General features: G+C 38.8%; 1 protein-coding gene across 2 annotated transcripts; it reads left to right on the top strand.

Moving 5' to 3' along the window:
* The first annotated feature begins 1,397 nt into the window (after positions 1 to 1,397).
* On the top strand, positions 1,398 to 17,424 carry mgarpb (mitochondria localized glutamic acid rich protein b). Of its 2 annotated transcripts, none has more exons than XM_020710381.3 (7): positions 1,398 to 1,551; positions 3,195 to 3,387; positions 5,200 to 5,300; positions 6,255 to 6,324; positions 10,860 to 11,411; positions 14,068 to 14,766; positions 16,687 to 17,424. In XM_020710381.3, the coding sequence occupies exons 2-7, from the start codon at positions 3,315 to 3,317 to the stop codon at positions 16,722 to 16,724; spliced, it is 1,533 nt and encodes a 510-aa protein (XP_020566040.1). In that variant the 5' UTR covers positions 1,398 to 1,551; positions 3,195 to 3,314; the 3' UTR covers positions 16,725 to 17,424. The 2 variants fall into 2 exon arrangements, with proteins under 2 accessions (XP_020566040.1, XP_004065695.2); XM_004065647.5 differs by having other exon boundaries at positions 1,412 to 1,551; positions 3,217 to 3,387.
* The last annotated feature ends 950 nt before the right edge of the window (positions 17,425 to 18,374 follow it).

Here is an 18,374-nt window from a genome sequence, read left to right as displayed (position 1 = left end):
TAAGTGAAGTGGGCTTTGCTCATATTTAAGCACAATTCAAAGAGTACAACTTATGTTGAACAACATGAAAGTGTTATGTTGGTCCCGATCACTGACTGTATAAGGGAACTGGACAGAGTGAGTGTGACATCACTCATGGTAAACGGCTTACTGCCAGCAAAAAAAAAAGAGGTTAATTCAATCTCCTTCGTCTTTCAGTCGCTGAGTTAGAACCACAAATCGTCAGAAGTGATTGGTCCGTGTTGGTCTGATTCAACGTTCCCATGGCAACCCTCTCGCCATTCAGGAGTGAGATTGTTGGAACTCCATACCCCTACTACTTGAAAATTGGGCTGCACGAAAATTGTCTATCAAATGTTCTGATCGTTCAATGTGAGACCACATACTTTTATTGAGGCATCTGATTGGTCAGCTTATAACTTGAATAACTTGCAGTACAGAATAAAATATCATGAAAAAAATTAGGATTAGCTAGAACATATAAAAAAAACGTAGCAGAGCAAAAATGGTTGTTCTCACAAATAGAGTGAGTAATAACGGTTTAATTCTCTGCAGAAGTCTGCGGGTTTTTGGCTTTTGAAACCAGCGGATACTTGGGACCAGGGGGGAGGAGTCAGTCCAGTTCCTATATACGGTCAATGATCCCGATCTGAAACAAAATCACTGATCGCTTTTAAAGCTGCATGCCTGACTTTTAAAGTCCCACTCCAATCATCTTTTGATCTATTGTAAAAACATTCCCAGTGTTTTTAAAAAAAATCATAATTAAAAATATATGATAATCAAAAACCTGTGGTCATTTTCATTATTTCTGCAGAGCGGCAGGAGTTCAGTAGAAATTAGCTTCTTTGTTATGTGCGGGACCATTGGCATGGAGTAAGCCTCAGCTTATTTCCCATGATCCCTTTGTTCACACTTTTTCTCGCTAGCTTACAGCTCCTCATAAACGCAGGCTAAAATTACTGCTGCAACTAAAGTGGCGAGCAATATCAGAGCCGTCCAGGCGTATAAGTTTGAGCCAGATTCCAGCTCAAATGAGGAAAACACAAAGACGTACATTGATCTATTTCTCTGAATTTTGAATAATACTTAGAAAAGCAATATTCATCTTAAAATATTTTATATATATGTCCTCATGAGAAAAATGCTACAAAACATGTTAGATACACCAAACAAAAAAAGTGTATAAAAAAATAAATAAATAATGAAAATAAACTTCCTGTTTCAGATGAATCCCAATTCATTTTTGTGCGGTTTTCCTACACCCCCCTAAAAGACAAACTTCTCAGCAGTGAAGCACAGCTCTGGAGCGTGAGCTCGGCGTGGGCGTCGGAAAAACGCATCACATGTGTTTTTGTGATTGTGACTGTATTCGATGATTCACAGGTCGTCACATGACAAACCGACCAGACTGCCGGGTATCCTGCCGAGTGAGGGAGAGCATGAGACCACAGGTTAATGTCACACTGGCGCAACATTCACCAGCCCAACAGCAGATGTCTCACCAGGAACTGAATTAGGAGGAGGGAATTCAGCAGCACTGATAATTAGGTAAAAGGCATGCCTTTGAGAAACTTTCACATTCAAGAAAATGTGTATTTTTTTTCTCAGTAGAAAAGTCTATTTCTAAGTATTCTCTTAATATAAAGTATTGGATTATAAATGTCATTCTTAATTTGAGTAATTTTGCAGAAACATTTACATGTTGTGTCACTAAAAAAGCAAACAATAAAATAATAAACATTTCTGAATTTGGCAAAGATGAAAGAAAGAAAAAAGTCACATTTTGCATGTTAGTATAAGACGCACCATTTAAAGTAAAAATAAAAAAATCTCCCATTGCAAATGAAGTGATTGTCACAACCACTGGTTGTGTTTTTTTCTCCTGCAGCCTGCATTGCAGGAAATGGTTTATGCTGTTGTCATGGTGACATTACTGCCAGGAGGTTACATACTGATGTCATGTGAGATCTTCACATCATCTAGTTCTTTTAAGGTCACATGAAAATGTTGTCAAGATTTTTAATCAGTGGACAAAAATTGTTTTTTCAAATGTCATTTTAAAATTTTGCATCAGAGTTCGATTCAAATTGGATGAGCTTCATCCATCGTGGGTCCTTGAGCAAGACCCTTCGTGTTACTGCCCAACTATGTAGCCAGTGGGGGGCCCCAAGTCTGGGTTTCCCTGTGCCGGTCCCCAGCCTGGATAAAATATGTCAGGAAGGGCATTTAGCGTAAAAATCTCTGCCAAAGCACCTGAAGGGATGTGCCGAATGGTGAACAACACCAGGGGGCAAATAAAAAGCACTGAATGAGAAATCAGAATTTATGGAAAAATCTGTAGGTGTGTTTCAGTATAGAATAAGATCAGCGGTTACTTCTGAGGATCCATTTTTTGTGTCCAGGGTTTACTCCTGGATCCATCAACCCTGAACTGGACCAAGCATGTTTAGAAAGTGGATGGAAGGAACTATTTGCTCCAAGATCCACCATATAATCAAAAAAACATCCCTTTTATAATTGCACTTGATTGGATTTATTTCACCCATTAATTGTAGTCAATACAATAGAAAATCCACACAGATTTATTGAACTCATTACAGAAATGATGAAATGCATTAATAAAAACAAACAAACAAAAACAAAGACTCAGTTAAGTCACATTTGCTTAGATAAATATAGTAATCATTAACTAAAAGTCAAGTAGAGCTTGATTTGTTGCTGGAAAAGCAGCAAGTTTATATAATCCCACCGCTACTGAGTTAATTCACAAAAAATGCACAAAAAAATAACTCATCTAGAAACTAAACCAACTAACTGTCTTTTGCTAGTTTATTGTAGTTATTTATTTGTTTATTGTCATTTCAAAGTTTTTATGAGAGACAACTTTCTAAAAGTAAAAATCCATTTTGTTTGGGTGGTTTTACATCATTTAAGTAAAGAACATTGAAAAACTACAATTTCTTTAGTTATTTTAGAAGTCAAAGTTGTTCTGAAAAAAGGGACTCAATATTTTAAACGTATTTTTGAGAGATTATGTGATGAATGAAGACTAAAGGTCCTGGTGGACTGTTCGTTTTATACTGTAGTGGTTAAAGGGTTAAAAGCCTTCACTCAAACATATTATCGCCAGTAGGGGGCGTGCTGACAGCTGATCTCTGTTGTTGTTCTTTTAATTATTTATTTTGGTGAAGGGGGCGTGTCTTTTCCCATCAGGACCAGAGAGTTTCTGCGCGTCCGTCCGTCCGTCATCTCTCTGTGAACACCGGTCAGAGTCGCGCGCTCGTTCACCTGCAGCCGATCTCCGAACCAACATGTTCTGCAGACGCGCGTGGCAGAGGCTCGCGCCGCTGGCAGGAAGGGTTTTCAACCCGGCATCCATGAACGGTAGGTCTGCTCTGGAGCCGGATTGCTTGTATATGTTATGTTTTAAATATCATGCGTTTCTCATGTCTACAAAATAAATGTTGAATTTGTCACGACCTGGCAAAGATGTCCGTCCATAATTCACCAACTTATAGTAATTAAATCAGTCTGATGTTTCAAAATGAAGATTTTCTTTCATTTTTGAAGTCGAAGTTGACCTTCTGCGTGAAAGAGCTTTGAGGTTTCGGGGTCTGGGTTTGTTTTTCTGAAACTTTTTGCTCATGCGTTCTTGATCTCCCTGGATCATCCTCTATGGGACCTGCACACATGGAATTCGCCTCAGGCCAAGCTGCTGCTGCTGCTTTCATTTCCTGCTCAGAAATCTGCTGCAGCTTTGAAATGAACCTTCAGAGATGTCCCAGAAATCTGTTGCAGTGACCATTATTGCAGCCTATAGCCTCTGTGCAGGTCATTTCCTGCAGGGCTACACGCTGCTGTCTCTGCCAGCACCTGCATGTTGATGAGCGGATGAAGGTGCAGGGTTTCCCACACTTGTTGCATGGCGCCTGCTCATGTTAAAAGCCCGAACTTGGCCACAGGGATTAACTGATTACCTGTATAAATAACCTGTGCAGTGCTTGGCTTTGTGGCTGCTTTGTCATGGGTATTAGAGCTGGAGGAAGGACAGGACTCTCCCTAAATCGCTTTGATTTTGTTGTGCTCCTGCCTATTCTTCCACGGTGCTGCTTAAGCCATAGAAACATGAGGTATCCCGATGTTAACAATGCATCCAACTACAATATTTGTTTTCCCTTAACTGATAACCAGTAAAAAAAAAAAAAAGATGCTTCTTTTGCTACCCGTAAACTTGCACCACTGCATCTTAACATGGACAGCAGAGCTGATTCATGTTGACAAACTACATCCAGTTTTCAACACACATTCAAACCGTTGCTGAACACTGCCGCCAACCTGTAACCATCAGCAGCAATGTGGGGTTCAGTGTCACACATAGTCTTTGGGGAACCATACCTGGGATCTTCTGATCAGAGCTCTACCTCTGCACCACAACCGCCCCCCCCAAAAAGAATCCAAATTAATAGTAAACATCTAAATTTGATGGGTTTTGATAGCCAGACTTCTGCCATTTCTGTTATTTTAGAAAGTGAAATCATATTCGGATTCAAATTTGTCTTCATTAAGTCCTTCATGTTTAATTTTTGCATGAACCAAATGGGTTTTTTTTAAAGTCAAAAATAGTGTTTTTTATCATTAACTTGAGTTTTTGTTGATCACAAAAGCTTTGTTTTGATTTACTCACAAACCAACTTGGCTAAATTTGGATCCGGCATGAGGAGACTCAAACTCTTTAGAGTTTAGGATGGGGAAGAGAGGTTTAGGTCTTGAACTGCCTAATCGGCTCGCTTCTTAATGGATATTTTCATAAGCAAGATGCTGTTAATGTTTCATGAACCCATTTGCATTCAAATCTGCTAAATCGTTGATCCAGCTTCCACACAAACTGAGACGGACAGGAAGTGTGTCACTGCTTGTGTGACGGGGATTTGATAGAAGGGACAGTTGAGTGTTTATCTTGGCTGCAGCTAAATCTTTCCATCTCCCTCTGCTACAAATGACAAGATCTGTGTTGTGTAACTGGATTAAGGGAAGGGGACATGCTGTTGTCGTCCAAAGGTGCTCCTCCCTGTGATGACTGTCTGTCGGTGTAAACAAAACCTTTTCTGTGGGTTTTTAGCTTCGTTTTAGTTCAATAAATGCAAATTCCACTGGGGATAAATATCTCTGATTCCAGCGTGATTCTTTGTTTTCCAGCACCCCCCGTGCGGCGCATGGCCTTCGGCGTCCCCGGAGGCTCCACCAATGTGGCGTACTTTGTTCTGTGTGGCGGGGGCCTCACTGCTGCAGTCGTCTATGTGAGCTTCATTCACATATTAAAACTGTTCTATTATTCTATCACAAGAGTGTTCCCATTTTATTTATTTTTTTAATTATGTTTATGCCATTTTTAGCCAAAATCGAAAAATCTGTGTTGTTTTTAAGGACATAGTTTCTGCAGAGCGACAGTTGTTTATTAGGAAATTCACCTCTGAGTTGTGGGCGGGACCATCGGCTCCTCTCTTTTTGCACGCCCTCCCACTAGCTTACAGCCCCTCACAACCCCCAAACTAACAAGAAAAAGGCAGAGCGATATTGGAGCCAGATTCCAGCCGTACAGTTTCTAGCCAGATTCCAGCTCAGACAGAAAAAACAAAGATGTCCATGGATGTAGTCGTCCACAGATGGATGCATCGGAATAAAGCAGAGCAAGGAGCTTGTGGCGCCTGCCCTGCGGATTTTCTACCTCACAAATATGAGCTTTTTCCTGATTATATTGACATAATTTTGAATATAGAAATACTCATAGATGCTATTTTAAGCTCAATTTTTTTTTATATTAGTCCTACATTGCTGGAAAAATGCCACAAGAACATGTTAAAAACACCCAAGGCACCATTTTCATAGTCTAAAGAAGCCATTCAGGTTGTGACTGAAACTGAGTCAAAACTTTGAACAGAAACAAGCAAAAAGTTGGTTTTGCATGATATAGACCCTTTTAAATGATAAAGTAGTGAGCGTTCATCCGGATTGCGTTAAAATCTCTTTGGAGGTCAGGGAGTGGTGATAGAAGTAGTAGTAGTAGTAGAATTCGGACACAGCCAGTCTAGCTCAAAACTAGGGTGCAAAATGTCCAAAAACCATTGCAGCACCTCCTTCTTCCCTCTTGTCCCTCTGCAGTGGATGTGTTTAAAAAATTTTTTTTGGTTTTATTTTAAGAAGTAACCCTTTTTCGCCCTAACTGGTATAAATATCTACATTGTTTCATTCAGGCCTACAAAACCGTCAATGATGACAGTGAGCGCTACGAGGAAAGACTCGCCAACATGAGCTCCAAGACGGGTCAGTTTGTCACAAACACACACTCATTATCTCAGACAAAAATGCATTTTTACTTAAGGGTTAATGGCCGACGGTGTATCATCAGAAATTCGTGTCGGACGTTCACTTCTGCGAAGTGTGTTAATTTCTGATAATGCACACTTCAAAGGCCATTATCCAGCTAACACCATGGTCATTTACAAAAGAAATAAATATTCAACCAGTTTTGAGTACCTTCTTCTGATTATTTCTGTTTAGATTGCCTTTTTCACAAAAAGCTGGCTATTTGCTACGTGGTGCTTATCAGCCGGCTCAGCCGGCTCCAACCCCGACTGCAGCGGAAAGCGATGTATATGCTGATCGTCACAAAAAATAAAGCATCAGTTCAGAGAGAAAGTTCACTTCTAACCGCTTGTTTTTGTCCAGATGAATTAGCAAAAGTTTGTTTGAAAGAAACCAGCACAGTGATTTAGAAGATTTAAGCTACGTGATCGGAACTTCTATTTTTGAGCGTGCATCATCAGTTTTTTATCGACACCCAGCAGCCAATCAGAATTGAGTATTCACCCAGACCATGGTAGGAGAATGAATGAAAAATTCTAAACTGTATTCATCCTAATATACGATTTTCAGCAGTAAATCAAAAATATTGAACACATTCTGAATCACTGCCAAAGTTAAAACAGGAGTTATAGTTATTATAAATGTACCTTGAAGTTAAACAACACCAATTTCTTTAAAATTTTCCAGTTTTAATAAAAGCATTACTTAATTTGGGATAAAAAAATCTTATATTATTAGCATTAAAATATGTTTATTTTTTTAAGCTTCAAGAATTTCAACCTTTTTGTACTTAATGTTTAGAAAAGAAAAAATGCTGATGCATTAAAATAAATCCTTCAAAAAGCACAATTTCAGTAATTTCTTTGGATGCTTATTTCTTCATTTTCCCATTATCCTGCCTAGAAGACAAAAAATTAAAAATGTATATTGTATTGAAGCCAATGTAAACTGTTTACATTTTGTTTTACCTTGAATTTTTTTATTTCACCCCCTAGTTTTCTGACTTTCATCAAACTAAAATGTTCAAAGGAGAAAAAGAGTCTTGAGTGAGTTTTATTGGTCTGTCCATCGGGTCTTTTTCCAAAGAAAAGCCGGTCCTTTTGTAGTTCAGCTTCCACATTTGTGCTGCATTCAAAACAAACTAATAGTGGAAAAACACCAGTTCAGTCAGTCCAGCATAGAAACCAGTTCATGACGCTTAACCGCTCACTTTGTCAGAGTGAGGGAAAGCAGCGCGTCGGAGTGCGGTGAGGCTAAAAGCAGAAGATCTGCGTGTCTCTCGGAGCACATTGTGCCTGCAGCACCCACATATCACGCATGGTACAGCGATCAGTCTCAATAGCTTCATCCTGGCTGTCTGTGTGGATTTGTCTGCTGGTTCTCGTCTATTCAGCAAAGACGGGTCGTGGCTCTGCGCCCAGAACAAATTCCTGCTTCGGCTCAAACTATTTTGAAGATGGGGGACCAGCGGATTACTTTGAAGCTGCTTTGTAGAAAACGTTTGGGTTGGTTTTGTCAGGTGTTTCAGGTGAACTGAAAATGGAGGAAGTTACTGGTTGAAGGTTAAACATTTTACTTTTAAAGTGGCTCATAGAAATTCCAAATGAGAAAAAGTTCAGGGGGCGTGCTCCATGTCCAGGACACTAGAGGTGAAGGATTATGCCACCGGTTTGCTGCCAGAATCGCCTGAGGATTGACTGATTAGAGGGTGGAGTCCAACATATTTGCTGTCTTTCTGTACTGTCAGGGTTAAAGACCCACCCCGATGAAAATCCTGTGTTTTCAACGTGTTCTTGTGGTGTTTTTTCTTATGACTGAGGACAATTCTAAAGAAAATTAAGCCTGTTTCATTTCAGAGTGTGTCTTTATTCAAGTTTACATGAATCAGGCTCAGAGGGAAAAAAGCCATTTCAAAACATTTGTGACTTAGACGGGCAACAAGCTCCCTGCTCCAAGCTCTCAGCAACGGGGAAAGGGGAAGAGGGGGCGGTGTTGCTCCACGCCAACTGTCCTGACCACAACCCAGAGGCGAAGTTCTAATGAACTATTGCCGCTCTGCAGAAACTATGTTCTAGAAAACGACATAAGTTAAATAAAAGGAGGATCGGAGTGGAACTTTATTGAGATTTTGCCCTTTTTTATTTTTTTATTTAACAGTACGAAAACATTCAATTCAGATCATTTGAGTGCAGAATTTTAGATTAATAAGTTCTTTTAGTTTTTGAAATTGAGAAAGCAGCAATTTTACGTTACCGTTTGGTGTCTACATTTCATATCTTTTGATTGTACTGACTGTAACCTCACGGGCTGCCAGTCTTGACAAATTCTAAATGGTATTCAATATGTGCTGGTAGTTGGCAAAATACCATTAAGTGTTAGCAGGGTTTCCACATCCCTTTGCATGTGTCACAGAGCTCTACTGTCATTTCGCTGAAATTTAAAAGAACATGGTGCTTTGTGAGTTTTGTTACATTTCTTTGAGTCCCAATGTTTAGAAATATTAGAGCTTTAAAACAAAAAACAAGAACGACATTTTAGGTGAACAAATTTCACAGAAAGTCCTCGGTTTGCCAAGTTGTCCCACCTCAGAGGATGAGAGGTCTGTATTGTTCATCATAGATACACTTCAACTGTGAGACGCACAATGTAAAATAAGACTCTTTTTTTTTTCTTTAAAGACACACTCTGATCATCTTTTGATGTATTTTCAAAGTGTTCTTAGTGGTCTTATAATTATGATGACTCTGTTTTTAGTTCTTTAAATATTTTTGATGGAAGCATGGCAGAATTTGTGGTAATTGAGGATTATATTTCTGCAAAAAAAAAAACATGCTCTTAAATGAGTCTCAATATCGGCAGGTGTTTTAAAAACGAAATTTTCTCTACAATCATGGATGACTCTAAAAAGTAACTTCCACTCGTTAAAACATCTTTGTCCATTGTGTTATAAAAGAGGCCGTATTTTCAGTTATATTTGTCCCTCTGATGATTAGCCGTCATTTTGTTGACAGTTTACAAAAGGACAAGCAGCTGCTTTACCTGTTTAAAGCTCTAGGAGCTAAGCTGCTGACCCCACAAAACCTGCTGACGGAAGTCTTAACTAATATATTCTCAACAATTACTTGTACTTGTTCAAATGTGACGCAAATATATAGTCGGTGATGAATCACATGGCAGCAGATGACCAGCTGAAGGTCAAACCAAGAGATGCAAGTCAAGTCACAGTTAGACTAGACCAGGGGTCAGCAACCCGAGTCTCCAGGTGTGGCTCTTTTACCCCCGCAATATGGCCCTCAGGTAGAAAAAGATACTCTGCCAGCAGTGACTACAGTACACATAGTTCTCCAAGAATCGGTTTTCTAGTTCACTAAAACATTTACAGCGCAATCTACCACAGAAATTCAACTGGAGGTCAATAAGCACGACCAGAATTCATACTTATAAAGCGGATTTTCTATTTTATTTAAAAACAGTCAAGGATTTTGTGGTCCAAAAAATCCAATTAGGGCCACTTAATTGGCTTTGATTTTATTTTAGTTACTTTGATTTATGAATTTATGGCTGAGATGCACCACAAACAATGAAATAAAAGTGTTTTTCTGCTGACATTACACCACCTGCTGCCACATTTTCTGCATTGAGAGTTTCATATGGTACAGGTTGTCTTTTATTTTGAAAGGTAGCCATGTGAACTGCTGTTAAAAGTTATAAACTATTTTATATTAAAAAGGAAAATGCTGTTTTCTCTTTGCTTTATTTATGCCATAAAACAACAGCTCATTTATATGTATCACAATAACATAAAATTACTGTCTTACTCTTCTAAAGACTCTCTTACTGGGTTGTGGTCAGTGAGAAATTGACCTAAATCACTCTTTAAGTATTGCAGACCCCTAAACTAGACAGAAGATGCTCAGGCGGCTGTCTGAATAGACCAAAATCAGGATTCGAAGCACCTCTTAAAACCAATTTTCTGTGATTTCCATTTGTGAAAAACATTTTTTTGGGTTCTTTTTCAAAACAAGGGGCAACTTTTTAATTGGACCAACCACATCAGCTGATGATAAACTACAAAAAAAAAGCTACATTTCTGAGCTAATATTCACTGTTAAGCTGCCAGTTGTTTAGTGTTAACTGCAGAAGTAAAGGAATACATATAGAGGTGAGCTCTAAACCTCATTTATTAAACTTAAAATGGCAGATTTTGTGAAATTCATATTTCTTATTAAAACCTGTTTAAGCAAATCTAGCAAAAAAACTTTCAAGATTGATGATAAAACAGCAGTGAGCTCCTGACAAACTGAGCAAAGAGATGATCAGAGATGAAAAACATGGTTCTGGTGACTGTTTAGGGCTAGGAAGTTCCATGCCTATGCATGACCAACTCTTCTAGGATTTGATTTGCAGCGAAAAGATTTTGTCAAAATAACAACATTTTACTAAAAATGTAAAAAGATTTTCTTTCATAAATTTCTTAATGTGTTAATCTGCAGCGCTTTCATCTGAGGCAGTGCCAGAGGAGTCCGCTCCTGCAGCAGAACCCGCCTTGGAGGAGTCCGCTCCTGCAGCAGAGTCCCCTTCGGAGGAGTCCGCTCCTGCAGCAGAACCCGCCTTGGAGGAGTCCGCTCCTGCAGCAGAGTCCCCTTCGGAGGAGTCCGCTCCTGCAGCAGAGTCCCCTTCCGAGGAGTCCGCTCCTGCAGCAGAACCCGCCTTGGAGGAGTCCGCTCCTGCAGCAGAGTCCCCTTCGGAGGAGTCCGCTCCTGCAGCAGAGTCCCCTTCGGAGGAGTCCACTCCTGCAGCAGAACCTGCTTCTGCAGAAGAAGACACGGAAGCTGCATCAGCCGCTGAGTCTGTTGTCGAGTCTGTCCCTGCAATTTCAGAGCCTGTAGCAGAAATCTCTGCTGACTCTGTCACAGAAGCCCCGTCTGAGGAGGTTGTGGCACCTGAGGCTGTAATGGAGGAGGCTGCTGCCCCCGTGGAGGAAGAGGTGGCTCTCGACTCTGCTGCTGCTGAGATGTCTGAAGCTCCTGCAGCGGAGAGCACTGGTACGGCGGCAGTAGATGAAGTCATCTCTGCTCCTCCTGCAGCTGCAGAGGAGTCGGCATGAAGCAGTGATTGTTCCCTGTAGTTTACCCGGATACAAGGGCTAGGACTAAGATGTGTCCTTCTGTTACAAGCAGCAAAAAAAGGACTCATGAACTCCTCTGTTTTTTTTTGTAAAGAGAATAACAAGTTTTTTCAATTCCTAGTGGCTTTAATGAAAAAAAAATCTGGAGTTCCTGAGTCCAGTTTTCAAGTCTTTTTTTTCTATGCATTCACACCAAAACCACGATATGGCCTTGAGTTAGATTCAGAAAAATGTTCACATCCAAAACACAAAATCCAGAGCAGATTGGTTTTTATTTTTGTCATAGAGAAGGAAAACTGAATTTATTAGCAAAAAGAACATTAGTACGATCAGGCATTTCTTCGTCTGGTTTCCTAAACTAAAGATTTTAAAGTCAATTATCTGTAAATTCTGATCTTATTTTTTGCACAATTGAGTGAGACTTCCATAGAATCCTCTATTGTTTTTGGATGTTCACATGTTTCTGTCTTACAACAATGCAAACCAACACATTCCTAATGTTACTTTTAAATAGTTCTAAGAAAAAATTTGAGCCATTTTCCCTGATCTCTACTGTTCCATATGCGTTTTCTGCTGTTGTTACCATAAAATTTATATTTTAAGCAAACAAAACAAAACAGAAACTCACATTTAAAAGTTCAAGATAATACAACTCATGTAAAGAATGACGCAAAGGTTGAAGCTTAAAAATAAAGTTGAACTTCTTGTGATTTCTTTTTATTCTGTTACAGTTTTTTTAAACGTTTCTTTTGCATTTTTTTGGTTTCAAATTGTGGTCCTGCTGCTGTGACTGTACAGTAGGAAACATCACCTCCCTTCTGCAGAACTACTGCTTTCACATGTTCATGCTCCTGTCAAACCTGTCCCAGCACTTCTCACCTCCCTAAAGTGTTCCAAGCATTCAGGATTTCACAACACGTACATTGAGTTTGCAAACTACTGATTTTAGTTAACCAGATTATGTTTGAACAATCAGATGTGGATTTAAAAAAAAGGCGACTCGTTCACTCATCACTCTTGCTCTGTTCATTCTGTTTAAGAGGAAACTGGCTGCAGCCATGGATCTTGTAGAGGTTTTAAGACTGCTGAAGACCAATCCTTTCAGCTTCTGTGTCATTTTCCCATTTTTATTTATTTATTTATTTATTTTAGAATGATGGAATCATGTGAACTGAAAACTGCCCAAAACGTAACTTGTTTACCTCAACTCGTACTTAAAACTTGAATTAATGTTTAAAGAAACGGAGTCTTTTATTATAAAGGTTACATTTAAAGAAGGAGCATGAACTGTGCGGGTACACTAGTCTCCTGTAGAGTGCTGGTTAAAGCTGCAGATCATCTAGTGAGAAAACCTTTTAAGGTGAGTTTAAAGCAAAACCTTTTTCATTCTTTTATCTTCTAAACCCTGGTGCCTCGGCCGGCACCTGTTTAATACCTACTGGAGCTTAAAGCCGGCCACTTGTGGTCGACTGCAGGGGACATCCTGGACAGGTCGCCAGTCTGTCGCAGGGCCACAAATCACACACCCATTCACACCCAGGGACAAGTTAGAGTAACCAATTAACCTATGAAGCATGTTTTTAGACGGTGGGAGGAAGCCGGGGTCCCCGGAGAAAACGCATGCACGGGGAGAACATGCAAACACCACACAGAAAGGTGTCTCCCCCCCCAGCCATGACTCGAACTAGGGGCAGTGAGGCAAGAGCACTGACCACTGCACCACCGTACATACAACATTTTTGACCCTTTTTTAAAATGCTGATGTCTTTGCAAAAACACTTGGTTAAAAAAAAAAGTTAAAAGTAGAAAAACTGTCAGTATGGACGGTACTTTCAATAATCTAGACGCATAAATTGTGTCTTACTGAAACTTTTAGAGTGTTTATTTTTTTGTTGCAATTTTAGATTTTTGTGACAACTTTGAGGAATTTTTTTTGTCAAGCTTTTGGCAAAATGCCAAATATTGACAAGTATTTTTGTGAAATCTCTACTGTAATCCATTTATTCGGTATAGAAATGACACCTCTGAGGTTCTCTTGAGCAAGACCCCTGACCCATTAGAATCAGTAGAGGAGCATGTGGTCTGTAACTGTTCTACACAGCTTCTGAAACTGAATGAACAAGGTGTCCTTGCAGAGCGTTTACTCACAATGGAGCTTCCATCTATAAATTTGGACAGAAAAAAGACGACTTAAAATGATTTATGATAGATTGTGAAGTAAGATAAGAGAATCAAGTAGAGGAAGATTAAACTAGCTGAAATTAGCAAATATTCCAGTAGAATATGAAATAAATTTACTATATTAAGGATAGAATACCTTGTTTTAAGATGGATTCGCTCAGGAAAAGGTTATTTGTGAAGACATTCTTATTTCCGGCATACCACTAAAACACAAAAATGCTTGTATTTCAGGTTTTTAAGGCAGAGTAACGATGACTGATGTACCATAAAAGTAAATTCTACTTTGAGAAAATGGTTGGGTACAAGTAGTGGACTAAAATTAGCATCAGCAGTAGTTTTCTCATCAGATACATGCATTTTTGCTTACCGCTTCATGTCCCTTCATCTGCTAGATCTTCTCTCAGCTGTGAAGCTCTTGACCAGCTCCATCGCTGAGATCGCAGCGGCATCCATTGGTGAGGAGAGCCCGGTGAAAGCTGTGCACCAAGCAGAGGTTGACAGAATTGGTCTGGAGGCAGCACCTCCTCTGGAAGCATTTGAAGAGAAACCTCGTTCTGCAAATGAGGAGGACCTGACGCCTGCAAAAGAAGAGCTGGCATCAGCAGAGGATGAAGAAGCAATGGCAGGGGAGAAGCTTGCTACTTCTGCAGGGACGGAGGACAAGGAAGAGGAGCACCACGCAACGGAGGAGCCAGTTGCAGAAGACCAGGTTCTGTCACCTGATGATGAAGAAAAAATCCTCTCTTCAGAAGCTTCTCCTGAAGATGCTGCTTCCTCTGAGGAAGCCTTGCCTGTTGAGGAACTCACAGAGGATCCTACTTTTGGGGAGCAGACAATGCCAGAGGAGATTACATCAACCGAAGCTGCAGCTGACACGGCCCAGCTGGCAGCTGCTTCCGCCGGACCGGACCTGGAAGCTGTTTTAGAACCCGAGCTCCCGGCAGAAGCTCCAGTGCAGGAGGCAGAGTGCTGCCAGACCTGCCATTCAGCTCCATCTACAGGAGAAGAGGAGCTGAGGCCACCTGCTGATGCTCCTGCAGAGGATCTGGAGGGGAACAAGGAGGAGTCTTCTTCACTGGTTGAGGAACAAAGTAAGAACTGTCGGTAATGATTTTAAAAAAAAGATTTGGGTGAATTTTATTTGCATCATTCACAGATAATTCAAATATTTCAGACTTGACCATTTCCCCTGTAATTTGCTTTGAACACATGTACAATTATGTTTAAAATAAGCGAGACAAACTTCTTAAAGTTGTTTCCTCCCTACATTATTTGTCAAATAAAATTAGTGTGGGAAAATTAAGTTTTATCCTAATATTTATCAAAAATAACAACCTTGTTTTTGATTGAACAGTTTTGGAGAAATTAGTTGGATTTCCTTTTTTTTAATTATTGTAATTGTAGTTTTTCAGGCTTTCATTTATGGAAACCTCTCTTTGAAAGAAATCAAATTAAATCGAACTTTATTTACTTTATTTTACATAAAGTGCTTAAAAAAACAGAGGTAATAAGTTTAATTTATAAACACAGCAGCATTTTATTCTCTAAATCTAAATGACTAAAGTTTACAGATATAATAAAATACAATACATACAAAAACTGTTTCAGGAAAGAAAAGGAGAATCTTTAGAAAGAAACAACCTTGTGTGAAGGCAACAAAAAAAGTGTGTGCTTTTCTGTCTGTGGAGTAACCTGGAGAAAAGTAACTAAAATAAATTAAAAAGTTACATAATTAAAAAATAAAATACCAACTAAAAAATTTAGGAAACGTACAAATTATAAAATGAGAAGCCGACAGGACAATTTGTGGACAACTGGGGCTTGAGAATTTTTTTGGTACCCGAAGCGTCTTTTTTGTATTTTTTTATTTAATTCTTTTGTGTTTATGTAACTGATGATACGTGATAGAAGTGCACATAAAATATAGTAAGATGGGTGGGAATTAATTTGTTTTTCTTCAACCTTTTTCAATCACTTTATCATTTTCTGTTTATCGTGTTCATTTAACTTTTTTATTTTGTGTTTGAACAGCAATCAAGTCCAATGACTCGTGAATAAAACTTTAAATAAAAATAGAAACAGAAATAGAAACCTGGCTTGATGCTGATGTGAGAATATGATGGGTATTTTCTTTCTAGTCTTTAAGGAACAACACAATGTTCCATCCGATTTGACTTTAAGTCTCTTAGGCCTGTGAAAGGACAGGCTTAACTCCACCATATTTGTTATATATCAATAAGATGTGGTGCTGTTTTATTTATTTTTTATCCTAAAACCCTTTTTTAACCGTTTTATCCGGATCTTATCAGTTGAAATGACAGCAGAAGCCTTTAACACTTGAAGAGCCCCTGCGATCATCAATTTTCAAAGCGTTCCCAGCGGTCTTTCATTATGATGATGCTGTTTTTAGCCTAGATTTAAAAAAAAACTTTCTAGGACATAGTTTCTGCAGAGTGCCAGTGCTGTAGGTTTTACTTTTGCAGAGCAGGGGGCTTGTGGCCCGCCCTGCATACATTCTAGATAACAAACACCGGTACAGTTTTGTCAAACTGCATTTTCCCGTCTGCTCCTGATTCACAGCAATTTGAATAAAGAAATACTCAGAGCTTTTTTTTTTAAATATGTCCTCTATCATCCACAAGAACATGTCAGAGTTCAGTACTTGCAGGGAAGTTTTCAACATTTTGACTATTTTTTTAAACCATCTTTGTTGTTAAGGTGGAAAAATAAGTTAAATAAATTCCCTTTAAGATGGATTTACTTTTTTATCTGTCCTGGTATTGAAAATGTTCCAAGGAAAGGTGCAAAAACCTTCTTTTTCCCATGGTTTCATAAATCCACAGAGACAAATTGTGCTCAGTCACCTTAAAAGTATGGCTAAGCAGGTAAACCGTGTCACAGCTTTTTAAATCCATCTGGAGAAAACAGCAAAAACGTGTTCATGCTCTCCTCCTTGAAGGTTTTGCTCTGTTTCCTGTTTTTCATGTTGTTTTTGTTGTTGTTTGTTGCAGCGACCTCCTCTCTGGCAGTGTTGACAGCCGGACTGTGACACACTGTGACTTCAGTGAATCATGGCGGATGACAAGAAGTAGGGGCCGCTGTTATCCATATAATCAGGTGTTGCATCACCTCTGTGAAGGCACCTCTAGGGGCTACTGTTGCATAACTTTTCATGATCAAATGAAGCTTACATGTGTTCTAGCTGGCAGCAAAGGTCTCTTCACATTTTAATAGTCTGCAACCTATGATGGTTTTCAAACAGCTAATTTGTGGATTTTTATCCTTGATAAAGCCCATCTCTCATACAATTTAATATTTGTTTTCTGCAGAAATAACATGTAATCCATTTTCTTGCAGTAAGGGTAACTTTTCTGTGTTTTGATTTTTTTGAACAAACATTCTGATAAATTATTTAGATTTATGATAAAAGATTCACCCAAAGCACAACTAGTGTTTTTTCTTTTAGTGCAGTTCTCTATTTATTTTATCCTTGATGCACATTACAGTGTTTTAAACTGTAAAATACATTTAAAAATTCACAGAAATGAACAGGAAGCAGTTTCAGGTGATCATATATTGTCAAATGTAACACTTGCACGTTTATTTTTATGTACTTTTCTCAATTATACTGTTCTGAGACTAGCACTAAGCTCATTAATGTGTTCAAACACATTTTCATTTAACCCATCTGACATTTTTTTTCTCTGTATTATGTGCTTAAATTTGAAATAAAGTTGGGATTAAGTAAACTGCTTTGGTGCATTAAATCGCCTTTTGACCATACATCAACTATTTGTGAAAATTAGACCGTACAAATAAAAAAATATTTACTTTTTTTTAGTTTAAAAAGATTATTTTATTCTGTAAAGCACTTTCTGTTACCAAGGTTTGAAAAGTGTTTTAAAAATACAGTTTAGCTCCATACGTATCGCTGGTTACAACAATTCATTTGTGCTTCAGTCACAATCAGATTTTAAAAAGTTTATATTGTAGTTTCTTTAAATCTTACTGAATTATTTTGGTGTCTTGAAAGCCATCGTCTTTTATCTTTTCTTTATAAATTAAGCAGTTGTAACATTTCTCTTTCAAATAACAGCCCTGTACCTCTAGTTGATCCAAAATGTTGCAGCAAACATTTTACTGTACATGCAAAATTTGGATTTCAAGATTTCATTTTTCTCTTTGTTTTTGACGTTTATTTTGATTTGGTGTCTGGTGAAACCATACATTTACCAACTCTCAGAGAAGCTCTTTAAAGGTATCAAATTCAAAAAGTCAGAGTTTCATCATTTCCAAACAGGGAACTTGTCTATAGGAGGCAGTGCTTGGCCATCAAGCCTGTCTCGTGTGGAACCATTTCCTGCAACTTTAGACAAAGTTCACACTTGAAACTGGCATGGGTGACACTGAGCTGTTACTTTATTTATTTTTATAGGAAAAACCCCGACCTGGACTCCTGGAGATCAGATAATGCACCGATTTCCTCGATCCTCTCTCTTTAGTCTCCATCAATACAAATAAGCCGACCATCTATTTGTTAAAGCTGAAGTTTCAGTGTCTCTTGCATTTTCTCTCTGATCCCCCCAACTGATGCAGGTATGATGGAAGTGTCTTCTTGTTAAACATGAGTCTTTTCTCTCCCCAGTCACCTCATTCACACTCTTAAGGATGAGACTGTAATTAATTTACGGCAGTCCGT

Source organism: Oryzias latipes, chromosome 1 (assembly GCF_053564925.1).
Source record: "Oryzias latipes strain Hd-rR chromosome 1, Olatipes_Hd-rR_3.1".
Classification (NCBI taxonomy): Eukaryota; Metazoa; Chordata; class Actinopteri; order Beloniformes; family Adrianichthyidae; genus Oryzias; species Oryzias latipes.
Note: the sequence above shows the minus strand (reverse complement) of the source record. Positions and strands in the feature narration are given on the sequence as shown.